We start from the raw sequence: 17,334 nt of genomic DNA, 5'->3' as shown, positions 1-17,334 counted from the left end.
GATCAACCAGGCTGTTGCTGCTGGCTGCACGCAAACCAACGTACGAGCCACAGCCCGGCTGATCAGGAACTGCCTTTAGGTGCTTGTCCAGTGCCAGCTTGAAGACTGCCAGGGGTCTGTTGGTAATCTCCCTTATGTGTGCTGGGAGGCAGTTGAACAGTCTCGGTCCCCTGACACTTATTGTATGGTCTCTTAACGTGCTAGTGACACCCCTGCTTTTCATTGGGGGGATGGTGCATCGTCTGCCAAGTCTTTTGCTTTCGTAGTGAGTGATTTTCGTGTGCAAGTTCGGTACTAGTCCCTCTAGGATTTTCCAGGTGTATATAATCATGTATCTCTCCCTCCTGCGTTCCAGGGAATACAGGTTTAGAAACCTCAAGCGCTCCCAGTAATTGAGGTGTTTTATCTCCGTTATGCGCGCCGTGAAAGTTCTCTGTACATTTTCTAGGTCGGCAATTTCACCTGCCTTGAAAGGTGCTGTTAGAGTGCAGCAATATTCCAGCCTAGATAGAACAAGTGACCTGAAGAGTGTCATCATGGGCTTGGCCTCCCTAGTTTTGAAGGTTCTCATTATCCATCCTGTCATTTTTCTAGCAGATGCGATTGATACAATGTTATGGTCCTTGAAGGTGAGATCCTCCGACATAATCACTCCCAGGTCTTTGACGTTGGTGTTTCGCTCTATTTTGTGGCCAGAATTTGTTTTGTACTCTGATTTAATTTAATATACAGTCCACAAATTTATATATTTACCAGCATTCCTGGTGATGTATTTTTCATTTGTAATTAATAGGTCCAGAGCAACTTGTGGATATGACAGTGGTAGGTATCGAAGAGGGACATTTTTTGCGACGTAGGAGTCCCAAATTCCTACTTGTCTAACTGATAAACAATAATTATCTTTGTTCATTTACTGTTATGTAAATAATGATACATCCAAGTAAATGCAATTTTCCACACTCAGAAATGTTCAAGAAATGGCAAAGTATTTTATCCACAGTGGTATATTACAGACCATTCTGGAGAAACACCCTGACTTTGCTAGCTGCAAATAAAGCATTACCACGTGTGTGTGGGGGGGGGGAGTGTGGGGGGTGTGCGTGCTTGTTACCATTACCATTTTGACCTATGTGCACATCGATTAGACACTGTGTATGCATGTGTGTACGCTCGTGTGCATGTGTCTGTGCGTGCGCCCTCGTATGTGTATGTGTGTGTGCGCGCGCGCGCTCGTGTGGGTGTATGACCCACTTAATATTTGTATTTATAAATCATTACAATTGTGACCGGGTGTGGACGTATCAGTGGCTCATTACTTTGTAATTTGTTCATGATTGTAACTATGCATAGGAGTGAGGATGATTCATTACCTTTGTAACTTGCCATGATTGTGACCAGATCTACCTGGAGTTCATTACCTTTGTAACTTGTTCATCTATCATAACTTTGGAGTCCAGTCCCTGAACTCATTATGTACCTCTGTAATCTTTTGACTACCGCCACAGGATGGGTATGGGTGCATAATAAATATATTAGACTAACTGATAGGTATTAGGTGCATGATAAAGATATTAAACTACAGTCGCAGTAGTAATGAGTTGGTTACACGATAATTGAATAAAATGGTATGAACTTAACAATAAAGTATATTCAATATTCTGAGAGGGAGGTAAGAGGAGGTTTTTAAAGTGGGTGTGAGAGGGCGCCATTACCCGCAATGCTCAGTAGTAAACACCAGCTGCCTCATGCTGCTGCTGTCTCTGCCCTGACAGACGGTCATCACTGCTCCTCAACCTCCTACACAGTTATCACGAAAATCATTATTCATTATGTTTAAGAAGTAAGTTGAGTGTGTTCGAGCGTCACCTTACGTATTTTTTTAACTATATATAATGAATGATTGTTAAATTTTGACCTAATTGTCTTCATTTCCATCAATTAAGGTACTGGCTCTATCTACTGCTGTTTTCAGCATACTAGGTTTATGAATATTTGCTTTTGTGTGGATATGTTATTGTGACCATGTACATTTTTGTAGTCTTGCAGATTGTTTTATCCTTCTAGGAAGATTCTTTGACACTGATGAGGAGCTCGTGTACATGTAGAAATAAAGATATTTAGGACTCGTGCCAGAACTCTTCCTTGGATCGAACCTGATTGCCTCCCATTTTCTCCTACGGGATTAGTGCTCCCCCGTGAGCAGTAATTATAATAATAATAATGTAAATTGTTTTAGTTGAATAAAGAAGTTGATGAATGCATTTGCAGTAAATGTGAAAGTTGACATTTTTTAAGTATGTAATTAATTTCTCCCCTAGGGAAGGTTCCTTGATGCTGGTGAGGGGCTTTGATCCAAGTAATTGAACCAGACCTCCCTTTCCCTGCATCAAACCTAATTGCCTCCCATTCCTCAAGGCACCGTGTAGCCCCTATGGGTTAGGCACTCTCCTTGTTAATGTAGTAATAGTACCAAATTTTTACAAGTAATCATGTTGTAAGCACCTCAGATACATTTGGTCTGCATTTCAAAATGAGGTACAATACTCTGGAGAAATTTTGAGAAACATTTACTTAAATTTAAATACAGTATATTGATTTTTAAAGATTGTAATTAATCTGATATGCTTTTAAATTGATAGTTTTTTTTTGACAGGTTCTAAATTGATAGTTTTTTTTGACAGGTTCGATGAAAAGGAATCAGTGTCTGGTACTCAACAACTGAAGTCATCTGTTCAAAAAGGAATTCGCCATAAATTGATAGAGTCCTTCCCGTCACTTGGAGATTACCTAGAAAAAATATTGCCGAAGAAAGATGCGTTTAGGATTGTTAAATGGTAAATGGTGCACACCTTTGTTTTTTCTCTTGATTCTCTCATGTTCGAAGTGGAGTATTATAAAAGATCTTCATAATTTACATGTAGAACAATTTGCAGAAAAGGTGAAAGTAGATTAGATAAGAATGAGAAATGATAGGAGTGCAGTAGGATAAAATTGGTATACTGTATTTACATTTGAAAAGGGCAAGCTGGAGGATTGTATAATAAAGAAAGCAAGTACAGTATGTACAGCAGTTGGAAAAATAAAATTGTGAAGTACAGTATAGAAATTTAAGGCTGTTTCAAATTGATTGGCATAATATTGATAAAGATAAATGTTGTAACTGCCTGCCTGTGGTAAGATGAAAGGATGAAATAATGTGTGAAGTCAGTCTCTGTATATGGAACTGAGCATGAGTGAATGTGGTCATTTATATTAAAGATAAAAGACAGTAGCTAAAATTAAAAATTCCTGAAATGAAATCAAGGAACATCTATAGTTCTCCATTTTTGGAAGTTGGTCTGTTCTTTGAGAAGAGTAGATGTACCCTCCAGTGCTGAACAATTACTCTTTATTAGAGGAGAGGGATGACCTTAGATATTTACTGGCTAGGTTTGCCAGAAATGGAAGAACTATCATGATAAATTAGACACTTGTGCAACGCTTGGGTATTTTCACTTTTGAAACTTTTCCAAGATGAAGATACCCAAGTGTTGACCAAGTGTCTAATTTATCAACCTGTCAGTTCTCTGAACCATTTATCTACATACAAGAACTTCCTTCTTTTTTTTTTTTTATACCACTAGGTAATTTCCTTTCCTTTTTTTATGTCTATTTAAAGATTAATCATTTCATCTACAGTTAAATTATACATGTAAATTAATGAAAAGTTAGTCTTGTATATTGTTAATTTTACTATTTTTCAGAACATTTGTAACAACATTTTAAATGTATCAGCTGGTAATGGTATATTTTTCACTGATACCATCAATATTATCTGATACCCACCCCTAATGTCTAGTCATGTTTACCTGGAGTTTACCTGGAGAGAGTTCCGGGGGTCAACGCCCCCGCGGCCCGGTCTGAGACCAGGCCTCCTGGTGGATCAGAGCCTGATCAACCAGGCTGTTGCTGCTGGCTGCACGCAAACCAACATACGAGCCACAGCCCGGCTGATCCGGAACTGACTTTAGGTGCTTGTCCAGTGCCAGCTTGAAGACTGCCAGGGGTCTGTTGGTAATCCCCCTTATGTGTGCTGGGAGGCAGTTGAACAGTCTCGGGCCCCTGACACTTATTGTATGGTCTCTTAACGTGCTAGTGACACCCCTGCTTTTCATTGGGGGGATGGTGCATCGTCTGCCAAGTCTTTTGCTTTCGTAGTGGGTGATTTTCGTGTGCAAGTTCGGTACTAGTCCCTCTAGGATTTTCCAGGTGTATATAATCATGTATCTCTCCCTCCTGCGTTCCAGGGAATACAGGTTTAGGAACCTCAAGCGCTCCCAATAATTGAGGTGTTTTATCTCCGTTATGCGCGCCGTGAAAGTTCTCTGTACATTTTCTAGGTCGGCAATTTCACCTGCCTTGAAAGGTGCTGTTAGTGTGCAGCAATATTCCAGCCTAGATAGAACAAGTGACCTGAAGAGTGTCATCATGGGCTTGGCCTCCCTAGTTTTGAAGGTTCTCATTATCCATCCTGTCATTTTTCTAGCAGATGCGATTGATACAATGTTATGGTCCTTGAAGGTGAGATCCTCCGACATGATCACTCCCAGGTCTTTGACGTTGGTGTTTCGCTCTATTTTGTGGCCAGAATTTGTTTTGTACTCTGATGAAGATTTAATTTCCTCATGTTTACCATATCTGAGTAATTGAAATTTCTCATCGTTGAACTTCATATTGTTTTCTGCAGCCCACTGAAAGATTTGGTTGATGTCTGCCTGGAGCTTTGCAGTGTCTGCAATGGAAGACACTGTCATGCAGATTCGGGTGTCATCTGCAAAGGAAGACACGGTGCTGTGGCTGACATCCTTGTCTATGTCGGATATAAGGATGAGGAACAAGATGGGAGCGAGTACTGTGCCTTGTGGAACAGAGCTTTTCACCGTAGCTGCCTCGGACTTTACTCTGTTGACGACTACTCTCTGTGTTCTGTTAGTGAGGAAATTATAGATCCATCGACCGACTTTTCCTGTTATTCCTTTAGCACGCATTTTGTGCGCTATTACGCCATGGTCACACTTGTCGAAGGCTTTTGCAAAGTCTGTATATATTACATCTGCATTCTTTTTGTCTTCTAGTGCATTTAGGACCTTGTCGTAGTGGTCCAATAGTTGAGACAGACAGGAGCGACCTGTTCTAAACCCATGTTGCCCTGGGTTGTGTAACTGATGAGTTTCTAGATGCGTGGTGATCTTGCTTCTTAGGACCCTTTCAAAGATTTTTATGATATGGGATGTTAGTGCTATTGGTCTGTAGTTCTTTGCTGTTGCTTTACTGCCCCCTTTGTGGAGTGGGGCTATGTCTGTTGTTTTTAGTAACTGTGGGACGACCCCCGTGTCCATGCTCCCTCTCCATAGGATGGAAAAGGCTCGTGATAGGGGCTTCTTGCAGTTCTTGATGAACACAGAGTTCCATGAGTCTGGCCCTGGGGCAGAGTGCATGGGCATGTCATTTATCGCCTGTTCGAAGTCATTTGGCGTCAGGATAACATGTAACATGTAAGTTGCTTACAAAGCAAACAGCCACAAACAGTACAATACATGCAGAAAATGGGTCTGTCAAGTTTACATTTTAGATACAGATATTGCTCTTTCTAAAATATAATCCCTTATGGCTCCTCAAAAACAAAATTTCTAAATGAGAATGGTATTCCAGAGTTACATTACAGTTAATTTTATTTTTATTTCAGGTGTTGCTATTGAAAGATGCTGTATATACATATTTTAGATAAATAATATTGATTAAATATTTAAAGTGGAAATTAATGAAAAGGCTGATTGTAAAATTCTTTGCTATATAACTCTGTTACTTTTATATTGTAATGCAAATGAATGCATCAACTTAAACATTTCAGAATACCATACCTAGGTTCAACTGCTTCACATTGGAGACTTGTATAAGTAAATTTTATTATTCTTAATGATCTCTTCCTGCAGCCATGAACATGTTGAGTTGCTTGTGAGAAGTGATGGAGAATTGCTTTTCTTCAGACAGAGAGATGGGCCATGGATGCCTACTCTGAAACTACTGCACAAATGTAAGCTTCAAAGATTTTAGAACTTAATAATTTTCAAACTGAATGGGTAAACTTGAACCTTTAGGACCTGAAATGTTTTAAAGAAAATACAATTATCATTGACCAGGTTTCATTGATGCATTCATCATCATAATCATAATTATAATCATAATCATTTATTTTTCAAAGAAGATACATTTGTGTTACAAAGATTTCTTACATGGAAAAGTTATGCAAAGTATTTCATGCAAACAAACTAGGAGTAATACTAAAATTATATTTCATATACATCCTTCTTTCTTTCAACAAACCGGCCGTATCCCACCAAGGCAGGGTGGCCCAAAAAGAAAAACAAAAGTTTCTTTTTTTTTTTTTAAATTTAGTAATTTATACAGGAGAAGGGGTTACTAGCCCCTTGCTCCCGGCACTTTAGTCGCCTCTTACAACACGCATGGCTTACGGAGGAAGAATTCTGTTCCACTTCCCCATGGAGATAAGAGGAAATAAACAAGAGCAAGAACTAGGAAGAAAATTGCAGAAAACCCAGAGGGGTGTGTGTATATATATGCTTGTACATGTATGTGTAGTGTGACCTAAGTGTAAGTAGAAGTAGCAAGTCGTACCTGAAATCTTGCATGTTTATGAGAGAAAAAAGGACACCAGCAATCCTGCCATCATGTAAAACAATTACAGGCTTTCGTTTTACACTCACTTGGCAGGACGGTAGTACCTCCCTGGCCGGTTGCTGTCTACCAACCTACTACCTAGGATTTCATATACATATAGACACAATTTTTTTTATTAATACATCGGCCGTGCTCCACCAAGGCAGGGTGACCCAACAAAGAATAAACACTTTCATCATCATTCACTCTATGATTGTCTTGCTGGAGGTGTGCATACACTACAGTTAAAAAACTGCAACATCAGAGCGCAGATACTGTACTTCCCATCTCCAGGACTCTAGTCCATCTTGCCAGTTTCCCTGAATCTCTTCATAAATGTTACTTTGCTCACACTCCAACATCACGTCAAGTCATGAATACCATTTGTCTCCACTCGCTCTTATCTAACATGCTCATGCATGCTTACTGGAAGTCCAGGCCCCTCACACATAAAACCTCCTTTACTCCTTCCCACCAACCTTTCCTAGGCCGACCCCTACCCTGCCTTCCTTCTACTACGGATTTATATGCTTTCCAAGTCATTCTATTTTGCTCCTCCTTTCTAACTATCTGAACCATCTCAACAACCTCATCCCTCTGGATAATACTTTTAGTAACCTGCACTTCCTCCTAATTTAAAAAACTATGGACTCTCTTCATTATATTCTCACTGCACATTATCCTCAGACACGATATCTCCACTGCCTCCAGCCTTCTCTTTGTTGTAACATTCACCACCCATGTTTCACACACACACAAGAGCGTTGGTATAAGTATACTCGTATACATTCCTCTCTTTGCTTCTATGGACAACGTTCTTTGTCTTCAGTGCACCACTAACCCTTTTCCTTTCATCAATTTAATGATTCACCTCAGCTTTCATAAACTCATCTGCTGACAAGTCCACTCCCAGATATCTAAATACATTCACTTCCTCCATACTCCCTCCCTCCAATCTGATATCCAGTGTTTCATTACTTAAATTTTTTGCTATCTTCATCGCCTTACTCTTTCCTATGTTCGCTTGTAATTTCCTTCTTTTACATACCCTACCAAATGCATCCACCAACCTCTGCAACTTCTCTTCAGAATCTCCCAAAAACACAGTGTCATCAGCGAAAAGCAACTAAGAACATAAGAAAGAAGGAACACTGCAACAGGCCTACTGACCCATGTGGAGCTGGTCCATGTCCCCCCCCCCCGAATTAGACCAATGACTCCCCCCCCCCCTCCGGATTAGCCCAATGACCCACCCAGTCTGATCATCTCCACTCAAAGATGGAGCACTGCACCAGACCCAGCAGCGCAAGCTAGTCAGGTCCAACTCACACCCACCCACACCCACTCATGTATTTATCTAACCTATTTTTAAAACTACACAACGTTTTAGCCTGAATAACTGTACTCGGGAGTTTGTTCCACTCATCCACAACTCTATTACCAAACCAGTGCTTTCCTATATCCTTTCTGAATCTGAGTTTGTGACAACTCTCACTTTGTGTTAGATTCTTTATCATTTAATCCCACACCTCTTGCCAACACTCAAGCATTTACCTCTCTTGCAACCCCATGAATAGATATATTGTGCAACCATGGTATATACCTTACCTTTGATATACCTTTGAAGAGTTTCGAGAGCTTCTCTACTCTCTGAGCCCAGTCATGGGCCAGGCTTGTCTGGTGCTTGCCAGGTCAACCAGGCTGTTGCTGCTGGAGGCCCACTGCCCCACATATCCATCACAGCCTGGTTGATCTGGCACCTGGTGAAGATACTTGTCCAGTTTCCTCTTGAAGGCTTCTACACTTATTCCAGTCATGCTTCTGATATCTTCTGGTAAGATGTTGAATAGTCTGGGACCCCGGATGTTGATAGTGTTCCCTTATTGTCCCCACTGCACCCCTGCTCCTCACTGGGTTTCTTTTACACTTCCTTCCATATCTCTCACTCCAATATGTTGTTATGGCAGTGTGCAGATTTGGGACCAGGCCTTCAAGTACTTTCCAGGTATATATTATCATATATCTCTCTCTCCTCCACTCCAATGAGTACATGTTCAAGACTTGAAGGCATTCCCAGTAGTTTAGGTGCTTTACTGGCTCAATGTGAGCCATAAATGATCTTTGTATTTCTTCCAGCTCCAATATTTCTCCCGCTTTGAACGGGGCCATCAGCACTGAGCAATAGTCTAAGTGAAGGAGCACTAGTGATTTGAAGAGTGTCATCTTCGGCATTATTTCCCTTCATCTTCCTGGCTGTTGTGATCTTTGTCTTGTTATGGTCTTTAAAAGAAAGGTCAGCTGACATAATTATTCCCAGTTTTTTTTGTGTTTTCCTTACGTTCTATTTGATGACCCTCTTGAGTTTTGTTTATAGTATTCCTTTTGAGTTCTTCATTCTTTCCATACCTAAGCAGCTGGACATCACACACCCCTGCGTAAGGCCTATTTTTACTTGGAAATAGACTCCCTCTCTCCTACATACTCTAACCTGAACCTCATTATCCTCATAAAAACTCTTCACTGCTTTCAGTAACCTACCTCCTATTCCATACATTTGCAACATCTGCCACATCTCCCCCCTACCCTCCATCTATCCTATCATACTTCTTTCTTTCTTTCAACACACCGGCCGTATCCCACCGAGGCGGGGTGGCCCAATAGGAAAAATGAAAGTTTCTCGTTTTACATTTAGTAATATATACAGGAGAAGAGGTTACTAGCCCCTTGCTCCCGGCATTTTAGTCGCCTCTTACAACACTCATGGCTTACGGAGGAAGAATTCTGTTCCACTTCCCCATGGAGATAAGAGGAAATAAACAAGAATAAGAACTAGAAAGAAAATAGAAGAAAACCCAGAGGGGTGTGTATATATGTGCTTGTACATGTATGTGTAGTGTGATTCAAGTGTAAGTAGAAGTAGCAAGACATACCTGAAATCTTGCATGTTCATGAGACAGAAAAAAGGACACCAGCAATCCTACCATCATGTAAAACAATTACAGGCTTTCGTTTTACACTCGCTTGGCAGGATGGTAGTAGCTCCCTGGGCAGTTGCTGTCTACCAACCTACTACCTATGATCCTATCATACACCTTTTCTAAATTCATAAATAGAACAGAAACCTGTTTACCCTTATCTAAATACTGTTCACCTACTTGTTTCACTGTAAACACTTGGTCTACACACCCCTACCCTTCCTAAAGCCTCCTTGTTCGTCAGCAAACCTGCTTTCCATCTTATTCTTAATTTTTTCAGTAATAACTCTACCATACACTTTACCAGGTATACTCGACAGGCTTATTCCCTTATAATTTTACACTCGCTTTTGTCCCCTTTGCCTTTATACAAAGGAACTATGCATGCTCTCTGCCAATCCATGGGTACCTTACCCTCTTCCATACATTTATTAACCCTTTGACTGTTTCAGCCGTATATATATGTCTTACAAGCCAGTGTTTCGGACGTATATATACTCGGTAATTCTAGTGGCTTCAGATCAAGCAGGAGAAAGCTGGTAGGCCCACATGTGAGAGAATGGGTCTGTGTGGTCAGTGACAGTACTTACAATGCCTTCGTATATGCCATATAACTGTCAGTGATACTTAAGATTGACTGCTTCCTATATTTTTGAGTGACATCTTATGGAGTTTACTTAGAGGTAGTGATTGATAAGTACAAGCATATTAGATAGTTGCTAGAAGCTTGTAACTTTGGCATTATTGGGTTGAGGAAGAATAATATTAGTCACCAGCATTTATCAGGCGATTTTTTGTCAAGTCTCCTACTCATTGTGAGGTTACTGTTATTGAAGTTTATGATGTTAGTGTTAGGAATTCTGTATGCAGCTCCATTTGTAATTGGTGCCTTTCACTAGGCAAATATTTATTTTCCATTGGTATTCCTTGTGTTAATGACATTACATTGCATCTTGTTTGTATAGTAGGTTGTAATACCTTCCCCTTTTCTTATTGGGTCTACAGCTGTGACTAGCTGTGTATGTTGAATATGTTTAATATATGGTATCTTACTTTAGAGAAGTCTGTTAACATGAAAAAAAGGTATTACTGTATTTATTGTCTTGGAGAACTTTGATATTACAGTATCATTGTTTACCTAGAGGTTTAACATTTTGCATAAGCACAGTCATGCATTTATTTTTTTACCGAGGATGTGCTTAGCAAGGTTGGCTGTATAGTAACTACAGTTTTGATATGTAGTACAGGATATTAGTTGTACTACTTTGTTAATAAGTTTGGCTCAAGATCAGTGTTATGCACAAATGAAACTAGTGAGTGATCAAGATGACTGAATACTGTATGAAGATGGATTAATAGAATAAGATGCATATTGCATAATGGGGCTGTAAAATGTTAAAAACTATTGATTAGAAAAAACAAGAAGATTTTTATTTTTAAACAAACTAATCCAACAATATAATTTGAGATTTGCAATATAATTTGAGATTTCAAAAATTCCTGGGACAGTACACACTTCCATGGATTTACAAGTTGAATTATTTTTAGTGGTCATAGGTATATGGGTCATTGATTGCTGTGTTCATAAGTTTTTGAATGAAAACAGTTGCAGTAAGCCTTCAGTTTAACAGACATCATTTTAATGGATTGGAAATACAGAACAAAATTTGCTGGGTCATTTGACTTGGAAACAATGGACAAAATCTGTTGGTGACAGAATTGTTTATTATTGTCATGATCATGGCAAAACAACCTCATCTCTGTCCACCACAGTTGCTGTTACCAGCTACACACATGACAGCTAAACTAAAAAAACTATCATTATTTCATATTGGGGTATACTGCATGTGTTTCTAAGCTGAGCAGTGTTATTTGTAAAATTCTAGAACAAATGTTTTGTAAAAAAAATTTCCTTTAGTAATGTCCTAAAGATTTAGCAACAAATTTTGGCATTAATATATGTTTCAACATGTTGGCTTGTCTGTTAGTGAGGAAAGTACAGTATACTACACTGTTATCCATAAAAAATAAAATGTTCATAAGGTGTTTATAATTTTGCAGATCCCTTCATGCTGCCATGGATGCAAGTTGATAAGGGTGCTATTCGCTTCATTCTCAGTGGTGCCAATATAATGTGTCCAGGACTGACTTCTCCTGGTGCTAAGATGTCAAAAGTAGATCAGAACACAGTAGTAGCAGTGATGGCAGAAGGCAAACAACATGCTCTTTGTGTTGGCTTGACATCTTTGTCTGCAGAAGATATTGCCAAGACTAATAAAGGCATAGGTATTGAGAATTGTCATTATCTTAATGATGGACTTTGGTACATGAAACCTGTCAAGTAATTACAGTGAAATTTAGGATAATGTACAAATGCTGATAACTGCATTTTTTTTTTCTTACTTTTATTTGACCTGTATTTCATAAAGTTGATAAAAACAATAATGCTTATAATTCACTCTTTTTTTTTTTTTCTTCTTTTTTTTTTTTAAAGTAAATAACATTACACATTCAGCATGATGGTTTGTGTATAATTTAAAGTAATAGCCACTATTGGTTGTTCTAATTTCCATCCACCTGAGAGGCTGGATTGATTACATTATGAAGTGTGGTAGCTGCCATCAGCCTGAATTCGCTCCCCTCCCTAATAGTTTCATTATGATTAGGTTTGGTTATGCAATATGTCCTTTTAATTTCTTTAACACTAGTCATTTCCCACCAAGATGTGGTGACTTAGAGAAGGAAACACACAATCACTCAGTCTCTGGCTGTTTTTCCAGAAGTGCATGGCTATCACAATTCCAGTGACCCATCCTTCAGAGTGCAGGCACTCTTACTCTCCACTTCTAGAACTCAAGTCTGGCTAAACAGTTTCCCTTGAATCCTTTAACCCTTTAACTGTTTTGGTCGTATTTATACGTCTTACGAGCCAGTGTTTTGGACTTATGTATACTCAATAATTCTAGCGGCTTCAGATCAATCAGAAGAAAGCTGGTAAACCCACATGTGAGAGAATGGGTCTGTGTGGTCAGTGTGCACCATATAAAAAAAATCCTGCAGCACGCAGTGCATGAGAAAAAAAAAACTCCGACCATTTTCTTGGATTAAAACGCCGACTTTGAGGTGTATTTTCGTATAGTATTTATGGTTGTATTCTCATTATCATGGTCTCCTGCGATACAGTGGAAAACATATTACAGAAATAGAGATGATTTTGATTAATTTCACGATGAAAACGACCTTGAAATTGAGCTCAAAGTAGTGGAAATGTTCGATTTTTACCAATGTTGAAGAGTAAGCAAATCACACCACACTTCCAATACACATCAACTGGGGAGTCTAATTTTCTTTCACTAGTGCACTGATATTATTTATACCATTTTTACAATAATGCAGTAGTCTGCATAACAGTAAATCTTCTATTTTTTGTATGAATAAAAAATCACAATAGAAAGCAATAGTAATGTAAGAAGGGCCTAGAGACATGACTAATGAACAGAGGATATGTTATTTTAGTGCCAAGAATGTCTACATTGTTTATTCTGGACCCTATTTTGAAATTGGCATCTTTTTTAATTTGCATGAAATTGGCCAAAATGCCAATTCCTGACCACTTTATTGGGTAGTTCAAATCGGTAAATGGGCAGTTTCTTGTACTCAATTGATAGAAAAAATGGAGTGCTAAAGAAATAGCTATGAGTTTAGTCGACTGGAACAATGGAATTGGCCAAAAATAAGGCTCAAAGTCGGCGAAATCGCCGATGCATGTATGTCGCCGAGACCGCTAACTTCGCAGGAGCATAACTCCATGAGTTTTCGACCAAATTTTGTACTTTTGGTGTCATTACCATAGGGAAAAGATTCCCTGTCATTTTATAATTTTTTTTTTTTTTTTTTTTTTTTTTTTCTCCAAAATTTTTTTTACATAGAATGACAGTTTCAGAAAGGGACTTGCGACAGTCAAAGGGTTAATAAATACTTCTGTTCTTATACATGAACAGTACATCAAATCATAAAATTCACTTCAATCTAACATTCAAACAAGCCCCTACCACTTTAACCCTTTCACTATTCGTCATGTAGAGCTATGTCATTAAGGTCAGAGTCCCTGGCATGTTTGTACATCATGAGTTCAGCTTACTCAGATAAACTGTGAGTGGTAAATTTTGGCCTAAATATGAGAGAATGGATCTGTGCGGTGAGTGTTTACTTGGAGAGGGTTTCGGGGGTCAATGCCCCAGCACCATATAAAAAAAATCCTACCTTGTGATGCATGACAGGTAGATTAAAACTGTGAGTGCGAATGGTTTAAGGTAGTGATGCCTTGGTGTTTTATTGGATGGTTTTTATGGTTTTATCTGTTTCTTGGTATCATTTGATAGAATTGAAGAAATACTACTGAAATAGAAATGATTTTGATTGGTTTAAGAACTGGAAGTAGCTTGAAATTGAGCTCAAAGAGGCAGAAATATTTGATTTTTGCTGATATTCCGGAGGAAGGGTAAGGGTTCCCTTCATCCCCTTGTCGTTTTATGGGTTTTTAATAGGTTTGATTCAATTATTGGGATGCTGTAAACCATAAATATTCTTTCCTGGTTATGGTTTATTATCTGAGAAATAGAATAAATCTATTTTTGTGTGAAAAATAATTCAAAATGGAAAGCAAGTGTAATAATTGAGAGGCCTGAGGACATGACTGATGAACATTATTAGTTCCAGGAAGGTCTATATTGTTTATTATAGACTATTTTTAAATTGGTATTTTTTTAAATTTGTGTGAAATTGGCCAAATTGACAAATTCTGATCAGTTTATAGGGTAGTTGAAATAGTTCAACAAGTAGAATGGAAGGCATACTAGCAAAATAGCTAAGAATTTAGCTGACCGGAACAACGGAATTGGCCTAAAATAGGACTCCTAGTGGGTGAAATCGCTGGTGTGTAAACTGCGCGAAGACCTTTTGACTTTGAGTCTGCGTAATTCTGTACGTTTCCAATCGGATTCTCTACCATTTCAGAAGAATTTTTTGGGGGGGAGGGAGGGTAATTTTTGACATGGAAAGGAAGTTTAATTTTGGGGGTCTGGACAGTGAAAGGGTTAAAGGCATCTCTGGTTTCCCGAGATATCTTAAGTACATACCTTATCCAGCCTAGCTTTGTACACCTACTTGGTCAATCCATTATTTTTAGTATTTATATAAAATGCTAAACCTGTGTGGGTCATTCAGTGCAAGGATTGGTGGAAGCTCAACATTTTGTCTGCTAGTGGTGAGACAGACACTACTTTCCCAGCCAGGCTTTACAATCCTTTATAGATGACTCTTAGGGTTATGCAGTGATGGGGACTGGAAGGTAATGTGGTATGATCCAAGGAAGAGAGTAGCTACAATTCCTTAAATCAAGAGCCCTTCACCAGCATGAAGATGACACTTCCCCCTCCCCCACCCCCCACCCCCTACCCCCAATGAAGTGTAAATATAGTCCTCAAACAAGCCCACTATGGAGTGAGCTTGTGTTACTTCAGTTACAGCAGTTTACCCTTAAATGAAAGGATACCAGTCAAGGGCTTTTCATCCGAAGAATTTGAGCTACTTCTTTCCTTGGATTGAATTTGATGCTTTCCATTTCCTGATGCAGTTGCCTCTTACAGGTTTAGTGCCCTTTCCCATGAATCCAAAATAATAATACCCAATACTCTTAACTGTTTAACAAATGTAGTTTTAGTACTTGCATGATTGCAAAAGTACTAAATGAGTTGTACTAGTTTAGCACTTTTTTTTTATTGAAGTGGGCTGGTTTAACATGGTGTGATAGTATTTGTGTTGCATGTTTATGCTGGTTTTTACTTTTGTTAGTCTACTTTTGGTGTTCATGTGTATTTGTATTTTTTTTTATTGCCAAACTCACTGAGTGTTCTAGGTCAAAGCTCTTTCAGATCTCTCTCACTTTCTTTACTGCTTATTTGTGAAAAATTAAATATATGGTAGGTGCTTTAATGAATAATTTTTTGGGAACATACTCATTGCATGTGACATAAAACTACTTTTCTTTGAGGAGGTGTGCCTTGTTGGAGAAAGGCTCTTGATTGAAGTAATTGGAACTTTCCTTCCTCTAATCAAACCCATTACCTCATTCCCCAGGCATTGTATGACCCCTGTTTGTTTTGCACTTCCCTACGAATGTAATAATAAATATTCAATTAATGTGTATATAGTAATGCTGTACTTCTACTGTGATACCAATGAAACTGTTTTCATTATCATCATCTTGTGCTTTTGTTTAATGCCATTATCTGGATAAGTAGCAGTGAATGAAACACTGTTTTATAATGGTAAAAGTGCCATCTTAAAACTAACATATCTCAGGGTCCGCTTGCAAGTGCAAAATGTTACATATAATAATTACTTACCATTTTTTAATAGTTTTTTAGTCATGAGCATGTAAAGAATGGAACAGTTCTTCCATTTTAGTCCGGTGAAGCCTTCAATTACTTGTCTGTTGCAGCATTAATCGTAATCAGTGCTACCCGGTAAGCTAACTTGTGATGGACATCTTGATGCCTCGTCTTTCACATACATTACTTGCAGATACTGCCTGCAGTACTTCAGGTCATTTGTGACATGAATGGCACAGATGTGTAGTCTTTTTCTATTTGTATATTGCCTCAAGGGGGTGCCTTGATGCCAGTAAAAGGCTCTTGATCTGAGGAATTGAAGGTCCCTGTTCCTCATATCAAACCTGTTTCTACCAGTCTCATTGTGGTTTTTACTTGTGGCCTTAGTGCCTCTGTGTGGATATTAGTACTGTAATTCACATGCAAATGCATCAACTGCTTTACTTATTTTCTCTACAGGTCCTACCATTTCTTTATTTTAGAAAATCACCTGTAGGTATAGTTATTGATGAGGACCGTAGTGTATTGTATAATCTTAAATGCATCTGCAGATGTTATAGTGCTGTACAACTCATAAAGGCTTAGCCCCCCCTTTTTTTTTGTGTGTGTGAATTTAATGTGATGACCATCCCATACCTGTTGTATTGTAGCTGATTGAAAAAGACTTTCTGAGAATTAATAGCTCTGGAGAGTTAATGGCTCAAGATAGCTCAATACTATATCAAAGAGGTGTAGGTTACAGTATTTCTGTTGAGGTTTCATTTGATCCTTTCCTCAAAGACTGCTCAAGGTGGGTTCCTTGATGCTCGTGAGGGGCTTTTGTTCTAAGGAATTGGACCTGTGCTCCAGTTCCTTGAATACAATCTGAATGTCTTTCATTCCCCTAGGTGCTGTATGACCCCCTACAGGTTTAGTGCTCCCCAATGAATATAATAGTACTCATTAAAGTTGCAGTCCAGAGCAGCCAATTTATTTTTTTGCTGTTGAGTGAGCAGAGGCAGTGAATGTAAGATGAATTGCCTGTAAGTTTCATCTTGCTTGAAGATTAACTTGGGTTCCTTCAGTTGTGAGCTGAATGCAATACTACTGAACTAAGAGTTATCACACACACAGGCTGCTTCTCATGCTAGGTTAGTGACTTTTTCATTGTCACCTTGGTACCATTTCAGTGGCACCAAGGTGACAATGTAGGACTAAGTCAAGTGCAACAATTATGCTAAAGTAGTTCTTTAATTTTACTGCGTGATTGT

The 17,334-nt window shown here is 38.7% G+C and overlaps 1 protein-coding gene across 1 annotated transcript; it reads left to right on the top strand.

The window, feature by feature from the left end:
• The first annotated feature begins 1,682 nt into the window (after positions 1–1,682).
• On the top strand, positions 1,683–15,955 carry MCTS1 (malignant T-cell-amplified sequence 1 homolog). The gene is made up of 4 exons (XM_053784775.2): positions 1,683–1,840; positions 2,682–2,834; positions 5,973–6,073; positions 11,754–15,955. The coding sequence occupies exons 1-4, from the start codon at positions 1,830–1,832 to the stop codon at positions 12,035–12,037; spliced, it is 549 nt and encodes a 182-aa protein (XP_053640750.1). The 5' UTR covers positions 1,683–1,829; the 3' UTR covers positions 12,038–15,955.
• Positions 15,956–17,334: the final 1,379 nt, after the last annotated feature.

This window comes from Cherax quadricarinatus, chromosome 51 (genome assembly GCF_038502225.1).
Source record: "Cherax quadricarinatus isolate ZL_2023a chromosome 51, ASM3850222v1, whole genome shotgun sequence".
Classification (NCBI taxonomy): domain Eukaryota; kingdom Metazoa; phylum Arthropoda; class Malacostraca; order Decapoda; family Parastacidae; genus Cherax; species Cherax quadricarinatus.
Note: the sequence above shows the minus strand (reverse complement) of the source record. Positions and strands in the feature narration are given on the sequence as shown.

Bases quoted from the DNA above. Each gene is read 5' to 3' on its own strand.
- MCTS1 (XM_053784775.2), top strand. The intron at 2,835-5,972 runs GTAAATGGTGCA...CTCTTCCTGCAG, and splicing joins GCGTTTAGGATTGTTAAATG to CCATGAACATGTTGAGTTGC. The intron at 6,074-11,753 runs GTAAGCTTCAAA...ATAATTTTGCAG, and splicing joins TCTGAAACTACTGCACAAAT to ATCCCTTCATGCTGCCATGG.